The following is an 18,130-nucleotide window of genomic DNA, read 5'->3' on the forward strand; positions in this document are numbered from 1 at the left end:
AGTGAGTCCAACCTCTCCTTATAGCAGGTGCCGTCTGATCTAGGCAGCATCCTGGCAAAGTGACTGTCTGAATGAAAGCTGTGGTGTGAAAAATCTGAAATAAAAATCCAAAACGTACTCAACGTCTGAGAGGAGAGAGATGGAGATAACTTGTCGGATTGACCCTGCCTGTGCTTCACTTGCATCTTGAGCGACCTCGCTGACCTCTTTCTGCCATCTGGCTGGAGTGGAGAAGCCCCAGGCAGCAAGTGGGCCTCAGGTCACCCTGAGGATTCTCCGACAGGTTTACACCACTGCTTATTGTGTGGCTGGCACAATAACGGAGAGGCTATTCCAGCAATCACCAATCCAGGTTCGATTCCCTCTGCGATCTGTGAAGAGTAAGGACGTTTTCCACATGGGTTTCTTCAGGGTCGAAAACCATTCTGATTGAATCTTAGCTTAGGGTCAGTGGCGGTGCGAATCCTGTTCAAGACCACCTGATTGTATAGCTTTACTAAGATGCAGTTCAAGTTGATACTGCGGTAGTTATCTGTCTTCGTGAGGGATCCGGACTTGAGGACTGGGATAATGTTTGAGAGTGACCACTGTTCTGGTTTGTTGCCTTTCATCAGTGCCGTATTACACATGTCCAGCAAGATGTCGTCTAGGTCGCAGTTCTTCAGGACATCTGGTGGGATCCCCTCTGGTCCAGTGCTGGCCTTCTTCAGTTCCTCAATGGCGAATGGGCCATCATCGATGTCGACTTGCATTAGTATCGTGGGTATGTCCCTTACCTCTTCCGTGATGATTGGAGGGCTGCCCAACAGGTACTTGAAGTGGGTAAACCATGTCTGGACATGGTCCTGTGCTGTTTTACCACTTATTTGACCTGATGGGGACTTCTTGCATCTGCTGATCTCGTTGACTAGGTGCCATGCTTCTCCATACTGCTTGTCTTCATTAGCAGCCTCTACCCCTGAAATCCTCTCTGCTAGTTCCTCTTCCTTCAGTGGGTCGTAAGTGGCAAAGGGATTCTTCTTTCCTGTCTTGAGCTTGTCTCTTAGCTCTTCTGTTTTGCTCCTTCTAAGTTCGGCATGACAAGCATTGACAAGCTGTACAATCAGATGATCTTGAATAGGATTCACACCACCATTGATCCTAAGCTAAGATTCATCAGAATGGTTTTTGGCAGAAGTGCTGAAAATACTTGCTGTCTGTAGAATCATCGAGAAAGTCAAGAAGAACAGCCTATCGGTCATGCTTACTTTCACCCGATTTTCACAAAGCTTTTGACTCCATTCACCGAGGTAAAATGCTGAAGATCCTGAAAGCTTACGGAGTGCCGGACTGTCTACTGAGAGCAATAGAGTCCAGCTACACCGAGACCACGGTGAAAGTTGTATCACCACACGGAGAAACAGCAGTGTTCGAGCTCCTAGCTGGTGTGCTGCAAGGAGACACTCTGGCACCCTACATCTTTATAATCGTCCTTGATTACGCTCTACATCAAGCTACCAAGGATCATGACAAGCTTGGTTTTACCATAAAACCAGGACGAACCAAAAGGGTCAGACCAGTTACGCTCACAGATCTCAATTTTGCAGATGACATAGTCCTGCTCTCTGACTAGATTGAGGAAACACAGCAATTACTGACAAAAGTGGAAATTGAGTGTAATAAAGTTGGACTTCACCTTAAACGCTAAAAAGACAGAGTATATGGTGTTCAACTGCGACGAAGGTACTCTCAAGACTGTAAAGAATGATGCCATTATATTAAGAAAGTCTTAGACTTCGAGTATCTTGGGTCAAGAATGACGAGTTCAGAGAAGGACATAAAGATATGGAAGCCGCTGGCATGGAGGGCTATGAACGGCGTGGAGGGCTATGAACGGCGTGGAGGGCTATGAACGACATGAAGGAAATCTGGAGGTTGAACCCGACCAGAGAGCTCAAAAAGAGGATCTTCACAGCGTCATACAGTCCATTCTCACGTACGGATGTGAGACGTGGACACTCACCAAGACCATGAGAAAGTCATTAGATGGTTGCTCTACACAAATGTTCCAGATGGCTCTTGACGTGAGTTGGCAACAGCACATGACGAACATCAAGCTGTATGACAACCTACCGATGTTCACTACTAAAATCGAGGCGAGAAGACTGCAACTAGCTGGGCACTGTCTACGCCACCCTGAGCTACCTGCCAGCCTAGTCATCACATGGGAGCCCAAGCATGGGAGGATGAGCCCTGGGCGCCCTCCCAAGACTACGGTCAACACGCTCCCAGAAGATAGCGGCGCGGCTAATGTAGACGAACTGAACACACTGATGAGGGAGAGGGAGGAGTGGAGAGTCCGTCATCGTGCCCGATGCCGGCCCCCTAGGCTTGAGTCGACATAGTAGTAGTAGTTCTTCTTCAGGGTGTTTTGATTTGGGGTGGTAAGCTGTGGGTGTGTTAGGTTGGCACCAGCAGCAGAATGACAATGTGGGCTGTCCCCAGCATTGTGGGCACAAACGACACACTGCACTGTACGTTCTGAGGGTCATTGGCACAAACGACACACTGCACTGTACGTTCTGAGGGTCATTGGTACAAACGACACACTGCACTGTACGTTCTGAGGGTCATTGGTACAAACGACACACTGCACTGTACGTTCTGAGGGTCATTGGCACAAACGACACACTGCACTGTACGTTCTGAGGGTCATTGGTACAAACGACACACTGCACTGTACGTTCTGAGGGTCATTGGTACAAACGACACACTGCACACTTGATTAGTCAGGGTGTGAAAGGTTACAGGAGAATGGGGTTGAGAGGGAAATGGATCAGCCATGATGAAATGGCAAAGGAGACTCAATGGGATGAATGGCCTAACTCTGCTCATACGTCTTGTGATCTTGTGCAAAACCGGTCCGCATACTGTTCAAACAGCAAATCTGCAGTAGTACTGTTCGTACAGATTAAATCACTACACAAGATTCATTACAATTACAGTATTTATTTTAAATTGGGCAAAGAAAGAAACCTGACTACACATGGCTTTTCAATGAAGTCATCAACACCATTAAAGCAGAGTAGCTCTGAGGGGCTGGGCTCTTGGCTCCGTACCGCGAGGAGCAGCACACTGGACTCTGTTCTGTTCTTCCATCTGTCTGCCGCAGAAAATCAGTGCCATCCACTTCATTCCTTCATTTCGTTAATTTTTTTTTACCAGAACTGAGATAAGCAAGCTCACTGGCCCTTTAATAAGCATAAAAGATTCTGCAGATGTTGAAAATCTTGAGCGGCACACAAAACATAGAACACAGCAGTACAGCACTGGAACAGGCCATTCAGCCCACAATATCATGCTGTACCAGCTAAAAAGCAAATCGATATCCAAACACGAATCCCTCCTGCCTACACCATGTCCATATCCCTCTATCTTCCTCACATCCATAAGAACATTAGAAACAGGAGCAGGAGTCGGCCATCTGGCCCATCGAGCCTGCTCCCCTATTCAATAAGATCATGGCTGATCTGGCCATGGACTCATCTCCACCAACCTGACTTTTCCCCATAATCCTTAATTCCCCTACTATGCAAAAACCTATCCAACCTTATCTTAAATATAGTTACTGAGGTAGCCTCCACTGCTTCATTGGGCAGAGAATTCCACAGATTCACCACCCTCTGGGAAAAGCAGCTTCTCCTCATCTCCATCCTAAATCTACTCCCCCGAATCTAGAGGTTATGTCCCCTGGCTCTAGTTTCATCTACCAGTGGAAACAACTTTCCTGCCTCTATCATAACTATCCCTTTCATAAGTTTATACTCCTCTCGTTCATCTGAATTCCAGCGAGTACAGTCCCAGGTGACTCAAACTCTCCTCATAATCTAACCCCCTCATTTCTGATCAACCTGGTGAACCTCCAAAGCACCACCTCCAGAGCCCTCAAGAAGGGAGACTAAAACTGCAGGCAGAACTCGAGGTGCGGCCTCACCAGTACCCTGTCCAGTTGTAGCATAACCTCCCTGCTCTGAGCTTCAATCCCTCCAGCAGTGAAGGCCATCGTTCCATTTGCCTTCTTGATAGCCTGATGCGATGGCAAACCAACCTTTTGTGATTCATGCACAAGCACTCCCGAGTCCCTCGGCACAGTAGCGTGCTGCAATTCTTTTACCGTTTAAATAATAATAATCATAGTTATTAATATTTAGTAATTATCCATGTGCCTATCCGTACGTCTCTTATGAGCCTCTAATGCATTTGCCTCTATCACCATACCGGGCAGCTCATTCCAGGCATCCACGACGCCGAATAAAAAAAACTTACCCCTCACGTCCCTCTTGAACCTACCCCCCTCTCATTTTCAGTGCATGCCCTCTGATATTAGACATTTCAACCCTGGAAAACAGATACTCTCTGACCACTCTATATAAGCCTCTCATAATCCTGTAAACCTCTATCAGATCTCCCCTCCGCCTCTGGCGCTAATCTAAGTTTATCCAGTCTGTCATGATAGCACATGCCATCTAAACCAGGCATTATCCTAGTAAACCTTTTCTAAACCCTCTCCAAAGCCTCAACATCCTCCCTGTAGCGAGGCAACCAGAACTGTATGCAACACGCCAGACGTGGCCTAAAACTCAGCAGGTCGGGCAGCATCTGTGGAGGCAAAGAAACAATCAATGTTTCAGGCTGGAAGCCCTTCATCAGGACTGTCTATGTGACAGTTGTTATTCAAAATGTATCCCCTGACAGTTCCCCTCAGCAGGACTGGAAGGGAAGGGGGCAGAATGAGAAGGTGAGGGAAGGGGGGGGTGGAATGCAAGCTGGGAGGTGATAGGTGACACCAGGTGAGGGAAAAGATTAGTGAGTGGGGAAGGGTGGATGAAATAAGAAGCTGGGAGGTGATAGATGGAAGAGATCGAGGGCTGAAGAAGAAGGAATCTGATTGGAGAGGAAAGTAGACCATGATAGTTAACTGAAGAGATTCATGCTTAGGTTTGCCGTTGATTTTCTTTCCCCAGAAAGCTCCACCTTTACTGGCCCGCTGGGTCCCTTTTGTTGCCGTGGCAGCTGCTAACTGTGTAAACATTCCAATGATGAGACAGCAGTAAGTCCAGTTCTTTGTTTCATCCAGTGTTTTTTTTTGTCATTAAATGTTGTAACATATTTGAGAGGGGCCCTTTAGAGAGCCTCATTAATGATGAGAAATCTTGGGTTAACTTTATGTAACATGTTGTGCAGCAGTGTAGCGTAGTGGTTAGAGCAATTGTTTTACAGCATCGGCAATCCAGACAAGGTTCGATTCCCAGCGCTGTCTGTAAAGAAACTGAACTCTCTTCCTGTGACCATGTGGGTTTCCTCCCACAGTCCGCAGATGTACAGGTTAGGGTTAAGAAGTTGTGACCATGCTCCCTTGTCAACACATTGAGGGCTGCCCCCGCACACTCCTCACTGACTTGATTTTACGCAAATGACGCATTTCGATGTGAGAAATAAAACTAATTTCTTTAATGTGTTTGTGCCAGTCCTGCCTGGAATAGTTGAGAGCCTGTGGAGCTACTGGTGTAGCTCATCATGCAATGTGTCTTCATTTCCATGGAAGCAAAAATAGCAACCGTGTGCCATATGTGACCGTTCACCTTCTCCAACATTCAGTTCTTCAGCCTGGTTGACTGTCCACCTTCCCCACTTTCCAGACTAGTGCTCATATCCCATGATTCCATCGGTCCAAAGCCCTATCAGTCCCTACAGTTGAGCATTCACAGTCCACTGAATACTTCATAACAACGAAAAAGTATTCCCCCCCTGCCAATGGTAAATAGCTGCCTTGTACCCAGTGTTATCCCTGCAGCCCCCTCCTTTTTGAGAGTCGCAGGATCACTATTGATTTGGGTCAGGAGACCCAGGAAATGAGAGAGAGACATGCGGAATGTCTTGACCCCCCCCCCCCCCCCCGGCGATATAAAAGCTACGGGAAACGGTCATTGTCTCTTGGAGACGGCCTGTGTATTACAATACTGTGCTACGTGGAAGCCCTCAGGCAAAGTGGGCTGGTTGGTGGAGGGATTGCATCATCCCAACCTGATTGACATCTGCGACCCTGTGAGTCAGGATAAAAGAGGGTCTGTGGGACCAGCCCCTCGGACGCACCAGAAGAAACGCTAGCGATCCCGTAATAGCGAAAGCCGGTGGGAGGAGGCCACGTGCGTTCGGTTCCATTTGCCCCAGAACTGGTGGCTTTTACCACGAGAGAATGGCTTTTAGCTAACAATGGGGAACCCAACTCCCAACGACTCTCGAAGGGTTGACATCATAAAAGGACTGGGCAAGTTTTAACCCGTCTTTCTCTCAAACCAAAATGCTGCAGCTTGAAAGAACTAACAGTGACTTTTATATTTCCATCGGACAATACATTATCCCCTAGACAACAATAGAGCTATTTCTTATTGATTATTATTATTATTATTATACCTGCGCTTTTAGATTTAGTATTGACGACGTATATTATCTGTATGTTTGCATTGATATTATTTTGTGTATTTTTACTAATAAACACTGTTAAAAATAGTATCTTCAGACTTCAACGGACCTCTCTATCTTTGCTGGTAAGTGACCCAGTTACGGGGTTCGTAACACCAGAGACCCTAATTCCCGGTCAAAGATAAGAACCCCTCGATGTCTATCTTAGTAACTTTTCCAAGAATCTTGTTTCATCTTGATCACTCTGTACTCTTTTAAACTTGTGTGAGGATTAGTCCAGTGCATTGAAACTTCCCTCATCGGGCAGACCTCACACCCCAGGAATCAAATTAGTGAATCACTGTGGGGCTTCTTCGAGGATATTCTCAATCAGATATGGACCAAATGGTGCATCCTCATTATTGAGGAAGGGAGGAGAACCTATACTTGAACTGAGAAAAAATTGAGGCAGAGAAATCCAGAGACTGGTAATTATTTATTTAGAGAGGACCACAGGCCCATCAGACCCAATGAGTTCCCCTCGGCCCAATTACACCCATGTGACCGGTTACTTTGTTAATCCGTAGGTCTTTGGAGTGTGCGAGGGAACTGGAGCACCAGAAAAAACCCAGGCAGGGAAAACATAGAAATGTCTTCAAAGGTTTCAAAGGTACAATTAATGTCAGAGAAATGTATACAACATACATCCTGAAATTCTTTTTCTTCAGACAGCGGCAGTAACTGTACCTGACCACTGTCACGGTGCTTGCTTACACTAACTGCTGCCAACCGGCATAATATCAGTTGAGGAACAGAGAAAGGCAAGAAGAAATGCAACCGACAGATTTCTAAGGGCATTAAAATGTCCTGTATACCTGTTTCTCTAAAAGATCATCAATTTTTCCAGTGATCTGAGGCTTTTTAAAGCAAGGACAAAGAAGGCTGAAGTAAAGGTAACACAATAGATCTTAGCAAGTTAGCAAATAGAAAATGAAGTCCTTGTTTTCATGAACCAACCTAACCACTTGTAAGGTATCAAATAACTTAAAAATCTTTGTGACCAGTTCTGATCAGTCAGGTCAGAATTTATAAACTTAGGGCAGAAATGGCAAATCTTTTTGAGAGCATGTTTGGGGATGACAGGAGCATGTTAAGCTATCCACTTAGAGTTAGATAGACTTCTAACAGAGTGTCTCAGCGTCTTGATTAAGACAACTTCTGGAACAAGGTAAGGTACAAGTTGGTCTGTTTCTTGAGACATGCCAGCACCCTCAGTTGGGGAAGGGTTGAAACCTGATGAATTCGATGGGAAGACTCCATCTCTGTAAAATAATCAATTCACAGCCTACGGCATCTGGGAAGCTATTTCTGGCCAGCCACTCAGGCTCAAATGGATGCAGTTAAACAGGAGTTGATATTCAGTGTTTGAATTAAGTTTTCTTCTGTGTTTTAGAGAAATTATAAATGGAATCACCGTGACTGATGAAAATGAGAACAAGCTGGGAGAATCCAGGGTAAATAAATGCATTTTAGTAAACCAATATGACAATGTAGAAATGCTTTTTTTTCCGTGGAAATCTGTTCTATCATTAATTTGATGGGCCAAGTGGCAGTAAGCAAAGTGCAATATATAAACCCTGCAATATTGTGCCCCATTCATGAATATACAGTAATATTGTTGAGTGTGTTTTATTTGAAACAATATTATCTACGCATTTTTTAAATAGTATTTCATCATGAATTGAAGACATGGATTCCTGCCGTTTGTTATTGACCTTGCACGGAGTAAGATCAGTGAGAGTGAACCAAATGACCATTTAATGCATTTGCTGCCAGAAAGAGTTGTGGCTACAAAATGCCATTGAGTAGTATTTAACTTCTATCTGAAAGGAAGGGGAGCTCTTTGTTCCAGTGCATTGGATTTTCAATCTAGATTATATGCTGAAATATTGGGATGGCTCTTGAATTTCCTGATTAAAGAAAATAATAAGCTGAATAAAGCTGACACCTGTATGTATCAGTGAGACACCTTCATCAGCTTTGATCAACTTAATTCACAGTGTCAAACATGAAATGAATCCATATACAGGTATCAAACCTCTGCCTACACCAGATCTTGCTGATGAATGAGATTGTGGCCTGACTTCAAGAGCCACAAGGTAACATTGGAGTTTTGTAGAACTCTGGTTAGATCACACGTAGAGAATCTGGTGGTCTCGTTATAGTTAGGTTGTGGAAACTTTAGAGAGGGTGCAGAGGACGTTGTCTGGATTAGAGAGCATGTCTTACGAGGATAGGTTGAGCAAGCTGGGGCTTTTCGCTCTGGAATGAAGGAGGATGAGAGGTGACCTGATAAAGGTGTACAAGGTGAAAAGAGGCATAGTGGATGGCCAGAGACACTTTCCCAGGGCAGAAATGGCTACTACGAGAGGGCAACATTTTTAAGCTGTTTGAAGGAACAGGGCTGTGGATGTCAGATTTCTCTTTAACAGAGAGCAGTAGGTGTGTGGAATGAACTGCCAGAGGCAATGGTTGAGGGAGATTTAAGAAACTCTTCAATAGGATGAAAGGAAAATGGAGACTATGTGAGATCGATCTAAATGGAGGTTAAAGTGTCAGCACAACATTGTGGGCTGAAGGGCCTGTACTGTTCTGTGCTCTATAACCTGCTTTAATTTACTTTCACAGGTTTACCCTGTGGTGCAGTCAGTGTTTACCTGCTTAGGCCATGGGATGTATGAGCAGAATTAGGCCGTTCTGCCCATCAAGTCCATTCTGCCATTCGATTGTGGTTGATTTAATTTTCCTCTCCGCCCCATTCTAATGCCTTTTGACACCTTTACTTTTAAAGAACCTATCAATCTCCACTTTACATATACATAACTACTTGACCTCCAAAGCTGTCTGTGACAATGAATCCCATGATCCACTTCCCACTGGCTAAAGAAATTCCTCCTCGTCTCTATTGTAAAGGAGCACCCTTCAGCTTTGAGGATGTGCCCTCTGGTCCTAGACTATCGCACTGAAGGAAGCAAACTCTCCATGTCCTCTCCATCTACCTTCAATATTCGGTGGCTTCAATGAGGTTCCCCCCCCCCCCCCCATTCTCCAAAACTCCAGTGAGTACAAACCCAGAGTTGTCAAAGGGTGGTTGGGAAGTTGATGGAAAAGATCCTGAGAGGCAGGATTTTGAACATTTGGAGAGGCATAATATGATTAGCATGGCTTTGTGAAAGGCAGGTCATGTGTTACGAGCCTGATTGAATTTTTTGAGGATGTGACTAAACACATTGATGATGGTAGAGCTGTAGATGTAGTGTATATGGATTTCAGCAAGGCATTTGATAAGGTACCCCATGCAAGGCTTATTGGGAAAGAAGGGAAGCATGAGTTCTAAGGGGAAATTACTTTTGTGGATCCAGAACTGGCTTGCCCACAGAAGGCAAAGAGTGGTTGTAGACGGGCATATTCTGCATAGAGGTCGGTGACCAGTGGGGTGCCTCAGGGATCTGTTCTGGGACCACCACTCATGGTGATTTTTATAAATGACCTGGATGAAGAAGTGTGGGGGGATGGGTTAGTAAGTTTGCTGATGACATAAAGGTTAGAGGTGTTGTGGACAGTGTGGAGGGTTGTCAGAAGTGATGGTGGGACATTGATAGGATGCAAAAATGGGCTGAGAAGTGACAGATGTTAGTTCAACCCAGATAAGTGTGAGGTAGTTCATTTTAGTAGCTCAAATATGATGACAGAATATAGTATTAATGGTAAGACTGTTGGCAGTGTGGAGGATCAGAGGGATCATGGGGTCCGAGTCCATAGGACGCTCAAAGCTGCTGTGCAGGTTGACTCTGTGGTTAAGAAAGCATAAGGTGCATTGGCCTTCATCAATCATGGGATTGAGTTTAGGAGCTGAGAGGGAATGTTGCAGCTATAGAGGACCCTGGTCAGATCCCACTTGGAGTACTGTGCTCAGTTCTGGTTGCCTCACTACAGGAACAATGTGGAAACCATAGAAAGGGTGCAGAGGAGATTTACAAGGATGTTGCCTGGATTGGGGAGCATCCCTTATGAAAATAGGTTGAGTGAACTCAGCCTTTTTTCCTTGGAGTGATGGAGGATGAGAGGTGACCTGATAGAGGTGTACAAGATGATGAGAGGCATTGATCGTGTGGATAGTCAGAGGCTTTTTCCCAGGGCTGAAGTGGCTAGCACAAAAGGGCACAGTTTTAAGGTGGTAGGAGGTAGGTTTCGAGGAGATATCAGGGGTAAGTTTTTTACACAGAGACTGGTGAATGTGTGGAACGGGCTGCCGGTGACGATGGTGGAGGCAGATATGATAGGGTCTTTTAAGAGACTCCTGGACAGGTATATGGAGCTTAGGAAAAGAGGGCTATGGGTAACCCTTGGTAATTTCTCGGGTAAGGACATGTTCGGCACAGCTTTGTGGGCCAAAGGGCCTGTATTGTGCTGTAGGTTTTCTATGTTACAAACACTCCTCATAGTTTTAACCCTTTCATTCTCGTGAATCTCCTCTGGACCCTCTCCAATGCCAGCACTTCTCTTCTCAGATAAGGGGCCCAAAACTGCTCACAATACTCCAAATATGGTCCAACCAACTCCTTTCCAAAGTCTCTGTATTACATCCTTGCTTTTATATTCTAGTCCTCTGGAAATGAATGCCAACATTGCATTTGCCTTCCTCACCACGGACTCAACCTGCAGGCTGCTCTTTAGAGAATCCTGCACGAGGACTCCCAAGTCCCTTTGCACGTCGAATTTCTGGATCTGTACCCCATTTTAAAAAAGTCTACATCTTTATTCCTTCTACCGATGATTCAACCTGCAAATTAATCTTTAGAGAATCCTACACGAGGGCTCCCAAATCCCTTTGCATCTCGGATTTTTGAATTTCCTCTCTGCTTAGAAAATAGTCTATGCTTTAATTCCTTCTTGCAAAGTACATGACCATACTCTTCCCTACACTGTACCCACGTGTCACTTCTTTGCCCATTCTCCCAGTCTGTATATTACTCAATGGTCAATGTTGTCCTGTTTTGTTTTTTTTCAGTTTTAGAACCCGCAGTGATGTCAGAGTCAGTTGCTCAGGTTATAGTACAATGCAGTTTGGACCATCGTCTTACTCTGAGAAATCCCACGTGGTAAAAAAGGAGCTGCTGTTGTGCCAATGACCGAGCAGACAGTGAGGAGTTTAATTTGGGCCCAAGTGCATTAACTGGGAAATCAGCAGATGTATTGGCGGGAAGCATTGTGAAGCTGAAACAGTGAAGGAGCTGCTCGGGGCTGCCTTATTAACTAAATCACAGCAGCAACACACTGCCCCACGAAAGGCCCCAGAGCTGCTGATTTACAGCTTGTTCAGGGGGCAGGCGATGAACCAGCAAACAGATAATCGCTGTTGCTCTTGAGAATAGCCACTAGGAGGGGCACCAGACTGTTCCTACACGTTGCTTTTTAACCCTCCCTCGTGTGGAATGCAGCCTAGTTTCCGATTTGCCCTCGGGAAATATTCGGAATATAATTAGCTGTTCCCAGAATCAAACACAAATTACTGACATTGAATTCAACAGAGGAAGTGCTCCTGAGTTAATACAAAGGCAAAACTTTCCAGCAATGTCTGATTCCAGTGTGAATATGTCTTGAAAATTTGAGTGAGCTAGGCCTTTTTGCTTTGGAGCCAAGGACAGTGAGAGGTGACTCGATAGAGGTGTACAAGATGATCAGCATAGATCGAGTAGACAGCCAGAGGCATTTTCCCAGGATGGAAATGCCTAATACGAGAAGGTATAAGGTGAATGGAGGGAAGTATGGGAGAGGGAATGTCAGAAGTATGTTTTTTACAGAGAGAATGGTGGGTGTGTGGAGTGCACTACCTGGGGTGCTGGTAGAGACAGATACATTTAAGAAACTCCTATATAGACTCATGGATGATAGAAAAATGGAGGGCTGTGTAGGAGGAAAGTGTTAGAGTGATCTTAGAGTAAGTTAAAAGGTCAGCACAATATGGTGGGCCGAAGGGCCTGTACTGTGCCCGAACTATTCTATGTTCTGTATGTCCTAATAATGATGTATTGCTTCAAAAATATCTTCCTTCTTTTGAAAATGTTCTCAGCACCCAGAAACTACTTAAGATCATCTACTGTTCACTAACCATACTCTATCCCGATTTCTGCAGCAGTTCTTTTAAGACGGTTTGCTGGTAATGGGTTGAAGATTCTCCTTAGAATCTGTCAGCTTCTTTACGTGCTATTTCAGATACTAGATTAATGGTGCTGTCCTACCAGTACACCCCCCCCAGAGTTTTCCTACCAGTATACCCCCCCACCGGAGTTTTCCTACCAGTACACCCCCCCGAAGTTTTCCTACCAGTATACCCCCCCCGGGGGGTTTTCCTACCAGTATACCCCCCCCCCGGGGGTTTTCCTACCAGTACACCCCCCCCAGAGTTTTCCTACCAGTATACCCCCCCACTGGAGTTTTCCTACCAGTACACCCCCCCGGAGTTTTCCTACCAGTATCCCCCCCCGGAGTTTTCCAACCAGTATTCCCCCCCCCCCGGAGTTTTCCTACCAGTATCCCCCCCCCCCCCGGAGTTTTCCTACCAGTATCCCCCCCCCCCGGAGTTTTCCTACCAGTATCCCCCCCCCCCCGGAGTTTTCCTACCAGTATACCCCCCCCCCCGGAGTTTTCCTACCAGTATACCCCCCCCCCCCCGGAGTTTTCCTACCAGTATACCTCACTGGAGTTGTGGTCATAGTTTCTGATTGAAGTATTCACAACCTGGCGCAGAAACTGTGGGGAAAATTTACCTAAATGTGCATTAAGTCTTCAGAATTCTGTAACCCAGAGGGTTGTGCAGTGGAGATTCGTCATGATCTCAGTGGGAGGGAAGTGGGGCACCCGGAGGAAAGGCACATGGTCACAGGGCGAGTATACAAACTCCTTGCAGACAGCAGAACCCCAATTGTGATAGCTGCTGGTTTAAGATGTCACCATACTGTGCTACCCTTACTGGTTAAATAGTCTCCTGCTGCTTCTGTTTCTAATTTCTTGTCCCCACCTAATTCTTATATTTTTAAAATGTTCATGTAGTTTGCCTTCTCATTGTTTGTAGCATAAATCAGGGAATGATGAATGAATTTAAACTATTGTTCCTTTTTGCTTTTCTGCCAACCTGCTGACAGGGGTGAGGTGCCAAAAGAACCAGTGTGCTTGCCCTGTAGTAGTGTGTAATGGCCAGGCCTTCCCAGTGGTTGAGTCAGTGAGAACATGGGGACCCCCCCCCACCACCCTCAGGGTTTACCGGTCAGCTCTCTCCCCATGGTGAAGAACAGCCAAGTTCAGGTCAGAGTGTGTTCCCAGTTGGATATGGACGCCTGGGAGGAGTCCTTTCACGTGAAGAACGGCATCCATAGATAAAGGATCATATCTCAGACCGTCCCTCCAGAGGTAGGAGGGGTTTGGGGTTTGTGCTTTAAGTGGTCATTGTACCCTAATTCCTACCTCCACGTTTTGGCTGCAGCTGTTGCACGTGGTGGGTTCTGGCTGCATCTCCCAGTCACTCTTGGAGAGGTGTGAGTGGAAGAAGAGAGCAGTTCGGGCCAGCATGGTGACGTAGCGGTCAGCTCGGTGATGTTACAGAGTCACCAAGCCAGGGTTTAAATCTGTCCACCGCCTGCGAGCAGCTTGTATGTCCCCCCACGAGCTCCAGGTGTTCCGTTTTCCTTCCACACTCAGCGGGTTAGTGTGCCGCATGGGTGTAGTTGGGCGTTGTGAGCTAATTGGACTGGAAGGATCTGTTACCGTGCTGTCTCTCCAAATTAAAGATCGTTTAGCTACACACGCCGAATGCTGGAGGAACTCAGCATCCCTGGAGAGGAATAGACTGTCAATATTTTGGGTGGAGACCCTTCACAGGACCTACCTGCCTGCAGTGTTTCCTGTAGCCTGATAGTTGCAGGACAGTCCTCTGGGCAAGCTGCTGCTAACACACTTATGCTACAGTTAAAAGCTTGCATCAAGGATTTTAACATGACTGAACAAATAAACCACCAGCAGAATCATTGCTCTACTTTCATAATAATTGTCTACTGTTTCAAGATCTGTAACCTGCTTCCTTGCATTAGAAAACAAACACCAGTGCTTTGAAATGCCATAGATCCTTGAAATAAGGCACCCATTACCTGTCTGAGCGTAGCGTTAAGTCTCCTTCAGCTCTTTATATATTTTCATGTTATGCCAGTGTTTATAGAGTTAACACTAGCGTCCCTTCTTCCTTGTTCTGCCAGCTCACTTGTTTATAGGTAAGGTCACGTTGTCCACTGTGGGGAGAAAACCTCTGAGGCAATTGTTTTGTAAATGATGATTTGGGGGTTACAAATAAACTGCAAATCCTTGTCAACTGATTCCTCCCTCCCCCCCCCCCCACCTCCTACTGATATGCCTCTTACGTGCACGTTTGTGTTTCAGATTGCAGCTGTGAAGGGTATCATGCAAGTGGTGATCTCTAGAGTTACCATGGCCGCTCCAGGAATGAGTAAGTATCTAAATAAACAACATCCGAGTCCGTAGATAGCTCAGAACCATCTTTGGTTAGACAAGAAGATAGTCCGCCAATGATGTAATGGACCAAGATGGCAGCCTAGACAGTTAGTGAGATAAAAATCTCCAGTCCCATTGGCCCACTCTTGTTTACGTATTGCCTCCTCCATCCTTCTTAGTCCATTTCTAAATCTGGAATATTGACTCGCCCTCTGAATGCCTCAACCAATTTAGTAATGCATTGGTATGTAATTATTTGCAAGCAATTGAGTCCTCGAATAGCTTGGGGTCACCGTGCCCCAATCTTGCTCTCTCACGTCTATTCCCTTCTAGTTGGAATTGTTTAGGTCACTGCTAGTACTCTCACCATCATCTTTTCTGGTTTTGCTCCATTAAGCTTAGATCTTCTCATAGGTTCATCTGTTGGGTTGTTTCACGAGGTTAAAGATCATACATTAGTGCAGATCCATTACCTTTTATTGTGTTGTTGGCTGTCCACGTTCTTTCATCCCCAAACTCCTCCGTCCTTAGATGCCTACCTTTCTGTAATACCTTGATAATTATGGTGCGGGGCCACTAGCCCATGAGTCGAAGTCCCAATGTGAAACTGACGTAATAGATTTCATCACTTATTTGATGACCCTTGGCAAAAAGGAAGTGAAATGGTGGGGGGGGGGGTGCTTTGGGGTCCTAACCCTTAACTGTTATTCATTCTTTGGGGCAACCCTCTGTTTTTGTGGATGGTTGTGAAGAAAAAGCATTTCAGGGTGTATATTGTATACATTTATCTGACATTAAATGTATCTTTGAAACCGTGGACAGTGTTGAGTACTGCAGTGGCTACAGGGGATGGAAAGTTGCTGCCCCTGTCTCTGGTTCATCCTCACAGCTTGTTTGACTTCAGATGCTGCCTGAAATGCTCTGGCATCTCAAATGCATTGAGCAACATTCAAATTCTGGTTAGTTTGTTGTCATACACACCCGGGGTGCAATAAAATTCCTTGCTTGTGTGAATCTTGCAGAGTAAATGGGACGTATGGTAATAATGAAAGCTTTATGTAGAACAATGAGCACAATCCAAGGCAGTGTGGAAATAAAATAATGGAAGAGATAGAATTAAAGGTTCAGGAACTTGGGAGGACCACCAGGAATGGATGTGAAAAAGGTTTTTGTTTCGGAAGTCTGATAGCAATGGGGAAGAAGCTGTTCCTGGGTCTGGTCTTTCAAGCTCCTGTATATTCCCCCAGAAGATAGAAGAGAGAAAACGGAATGGCCAGAGTGGCAGCTCTTCTTCTTGATGCTTTTATCCTTCCTGAAGCAATGCACCGTGAAGATGGACTGGATGGAAGGAAGTCACAAGTCTGAAACGGAATGAGCTTTTGTGCTCTGTCGTACCAGGGTAACAGTTCCTGTACCAGGCTGAAAGGCAGCACCTGGATACTTCCAGTAGTGGACCTGTTGAAGTTCAAGTGAGTCCTCATGGACAAGCCACATCCTCTCAGATGCTTAAGGAAGTATATACGCTGATATGCTTTCTTGATTGGTGCATATGGAGGGAGCAGGAAAGGTTGCTGGTGAAGTGAATGCCGAGGAATGTGGACAAGATTGTGTTCAGCCACAACCCCAGTCCAGCTGTACCTGCACAACCCATCTGGCAGCCTCTTCCTGCACGCCTGATGCTACCTGTGTGTGTCTCCCTCCAACTAGTGGCCCTGAATTGCGATTAGAAATGAGGATCTCATCGGGCCACCTAGAAGAATTGGTAACTCTGTGCAGTAGAAACAACAAATAAACCAGACAAGATCTAGATTTTTTCAACTCCTGACACAGACCTTTCTCAGTCACGTTAATATGGCAGCTTTAAAATTGCCAATTTGCCCCAGGGTGTTTCACAGAAGCATTATCAACCCAAAGGAAAAGAGGATCCATCCCACAAGAGGAACTGTTAGGGCAACTGACCAAGAGGTTCAAACTCCAAGTTCAAAGTAAATTTATTATCAAAGTACATATTTGTCACCATATACAGCCCTGAGATTCATTTTCTTGTGGGCATACTCAATAATTCTTCAGAATAGTAACTATAACAGAATCAATGAAAAACCATGCCAACTTGGGTGTTCAACAGAGTGCAGAAGACAACAAACTGCGCAAAGAAAGAAAGAATACTAATAATTATAATAAATAGGCAATAAGTATTGAGAACATGAGATGAAGAATCCTTGAAAGTGAGTCCATTGGTCGTGTGAACATTTGAATGATGGGGCAAGTGAAGTTGAGTGAAGTTATCCCTTTTGTTCAAGAGTGTGATGTTTGAGTGCTAACAACTGTTCCTGAACTTGGTGGTGTGAGTCCTGAGGCTCCTGTACCTTCTACCTGATGACGGCAGTGAGAAGAGAGCACGGCCTGGGTGGTGGAGGTCCCTGATGATGGATGCTACTTTCCTGCGACAGCGCTCCATGTACATACCTTAGTGGTTGGGAGGGTTTTATCCGTAATGGACAGGGCCATATCCACTGCTTTTTGTAGTAGTTTCCATTCAACCATACCTGGTTTCCGTACCAGGCTGTGAGGTAGCCAGTCAACATGCTTCCCTCTACACATGAAGTTTGTCAAAGTTTTAGACAGACTCCTAAGGAAGTAGAGAGGCTGCAGTGCCTTCTTCGTGGTTGCACTTACTCGCTGGATTGCTTAATATGCAAGGATCAAAGCGACAGATTGGAAGAGGAAAGAATTCCAAAGCTTCTGCACTTGTTGGCTTCTGACGTTGCCACTGATGGCAAAGTGATTACATTTGGGAATGCTTCCTGGCAGTCTGGAGGAGCATAGATATCTCAGAGAGTAGGCAAGCTGGAAGAGATTGAGGAAAAGTGAGGATAACATTTTAAAACTAAGGCATTCTTAAATACGTGAGTGAGTGAGGAGGCTTTATGGGTGAATGGGATTCAGACTCATACAGCAAAGAAACAGGCCCTTCAGCTCAACCAGTCTGTGCTGACCACAGCTTCCTACCTGCTAGACCCAGTTGTCTGCATTTTTTTCTGGGCACAAAGAATCATAACAGAATCAATGTAAAACTACACACAAAGACAGACAACCAACCAATGTGCAAAAGATGACAAATTGTGAA

The 18,130-nt window shown here is 45.4% G+C and overlaps 1 protein-coding gene across 4 annotated transcripts in view; it reads left to right on the plus strand.

Annotated features, from left to right (window-relative positions):
• sfxn2 (sideroflexin 2) overlaps window positions 1-18,130 on the plus strand; it is a 125,918-nt gene that overhangs the window by 59,346 nt on the left and 48,442 nt on the right. For all 4 annotated transcript variants that reach the window (XR_009507388.1, XM_059947050.1, XM_059947049.1 and 1 more), the window contains exons 6-8: window positions 5,004-5,089; window positions 7,895-7,955; window positions 14,932-14,998. Coding sequence is in view for 3 of the 4 variants with exons in the window: in XM_059947050.1 (XP_059803033.1) it covers window positions 5,004-5,089; window positions 7,895-7,955; window positions 14,932-14,998 (214 nt within the window). In the remaining variant the exon portion in view is untranslated. The remainder of the gene's footprint in view (window positions 1-5,003; window positions 5,090-7,894; window positions 7,956-14,931; window positions 14,999-18,130) is intronic.

This window comes from Hypanus sabinus, chromosome 22 (assembly GCF_030144855.1).
Source record: "Hypanus sabinus isolate sHypSab1 chromosome 22, sHypSab1.hap1, whole genome shotgun sequence".
NCBI lineage: Eukaryota > Metazoa > Chordata > Chondrichthyes > Myliobatiformes > Dasyatidae > Hypanus > Hypanus sabinus.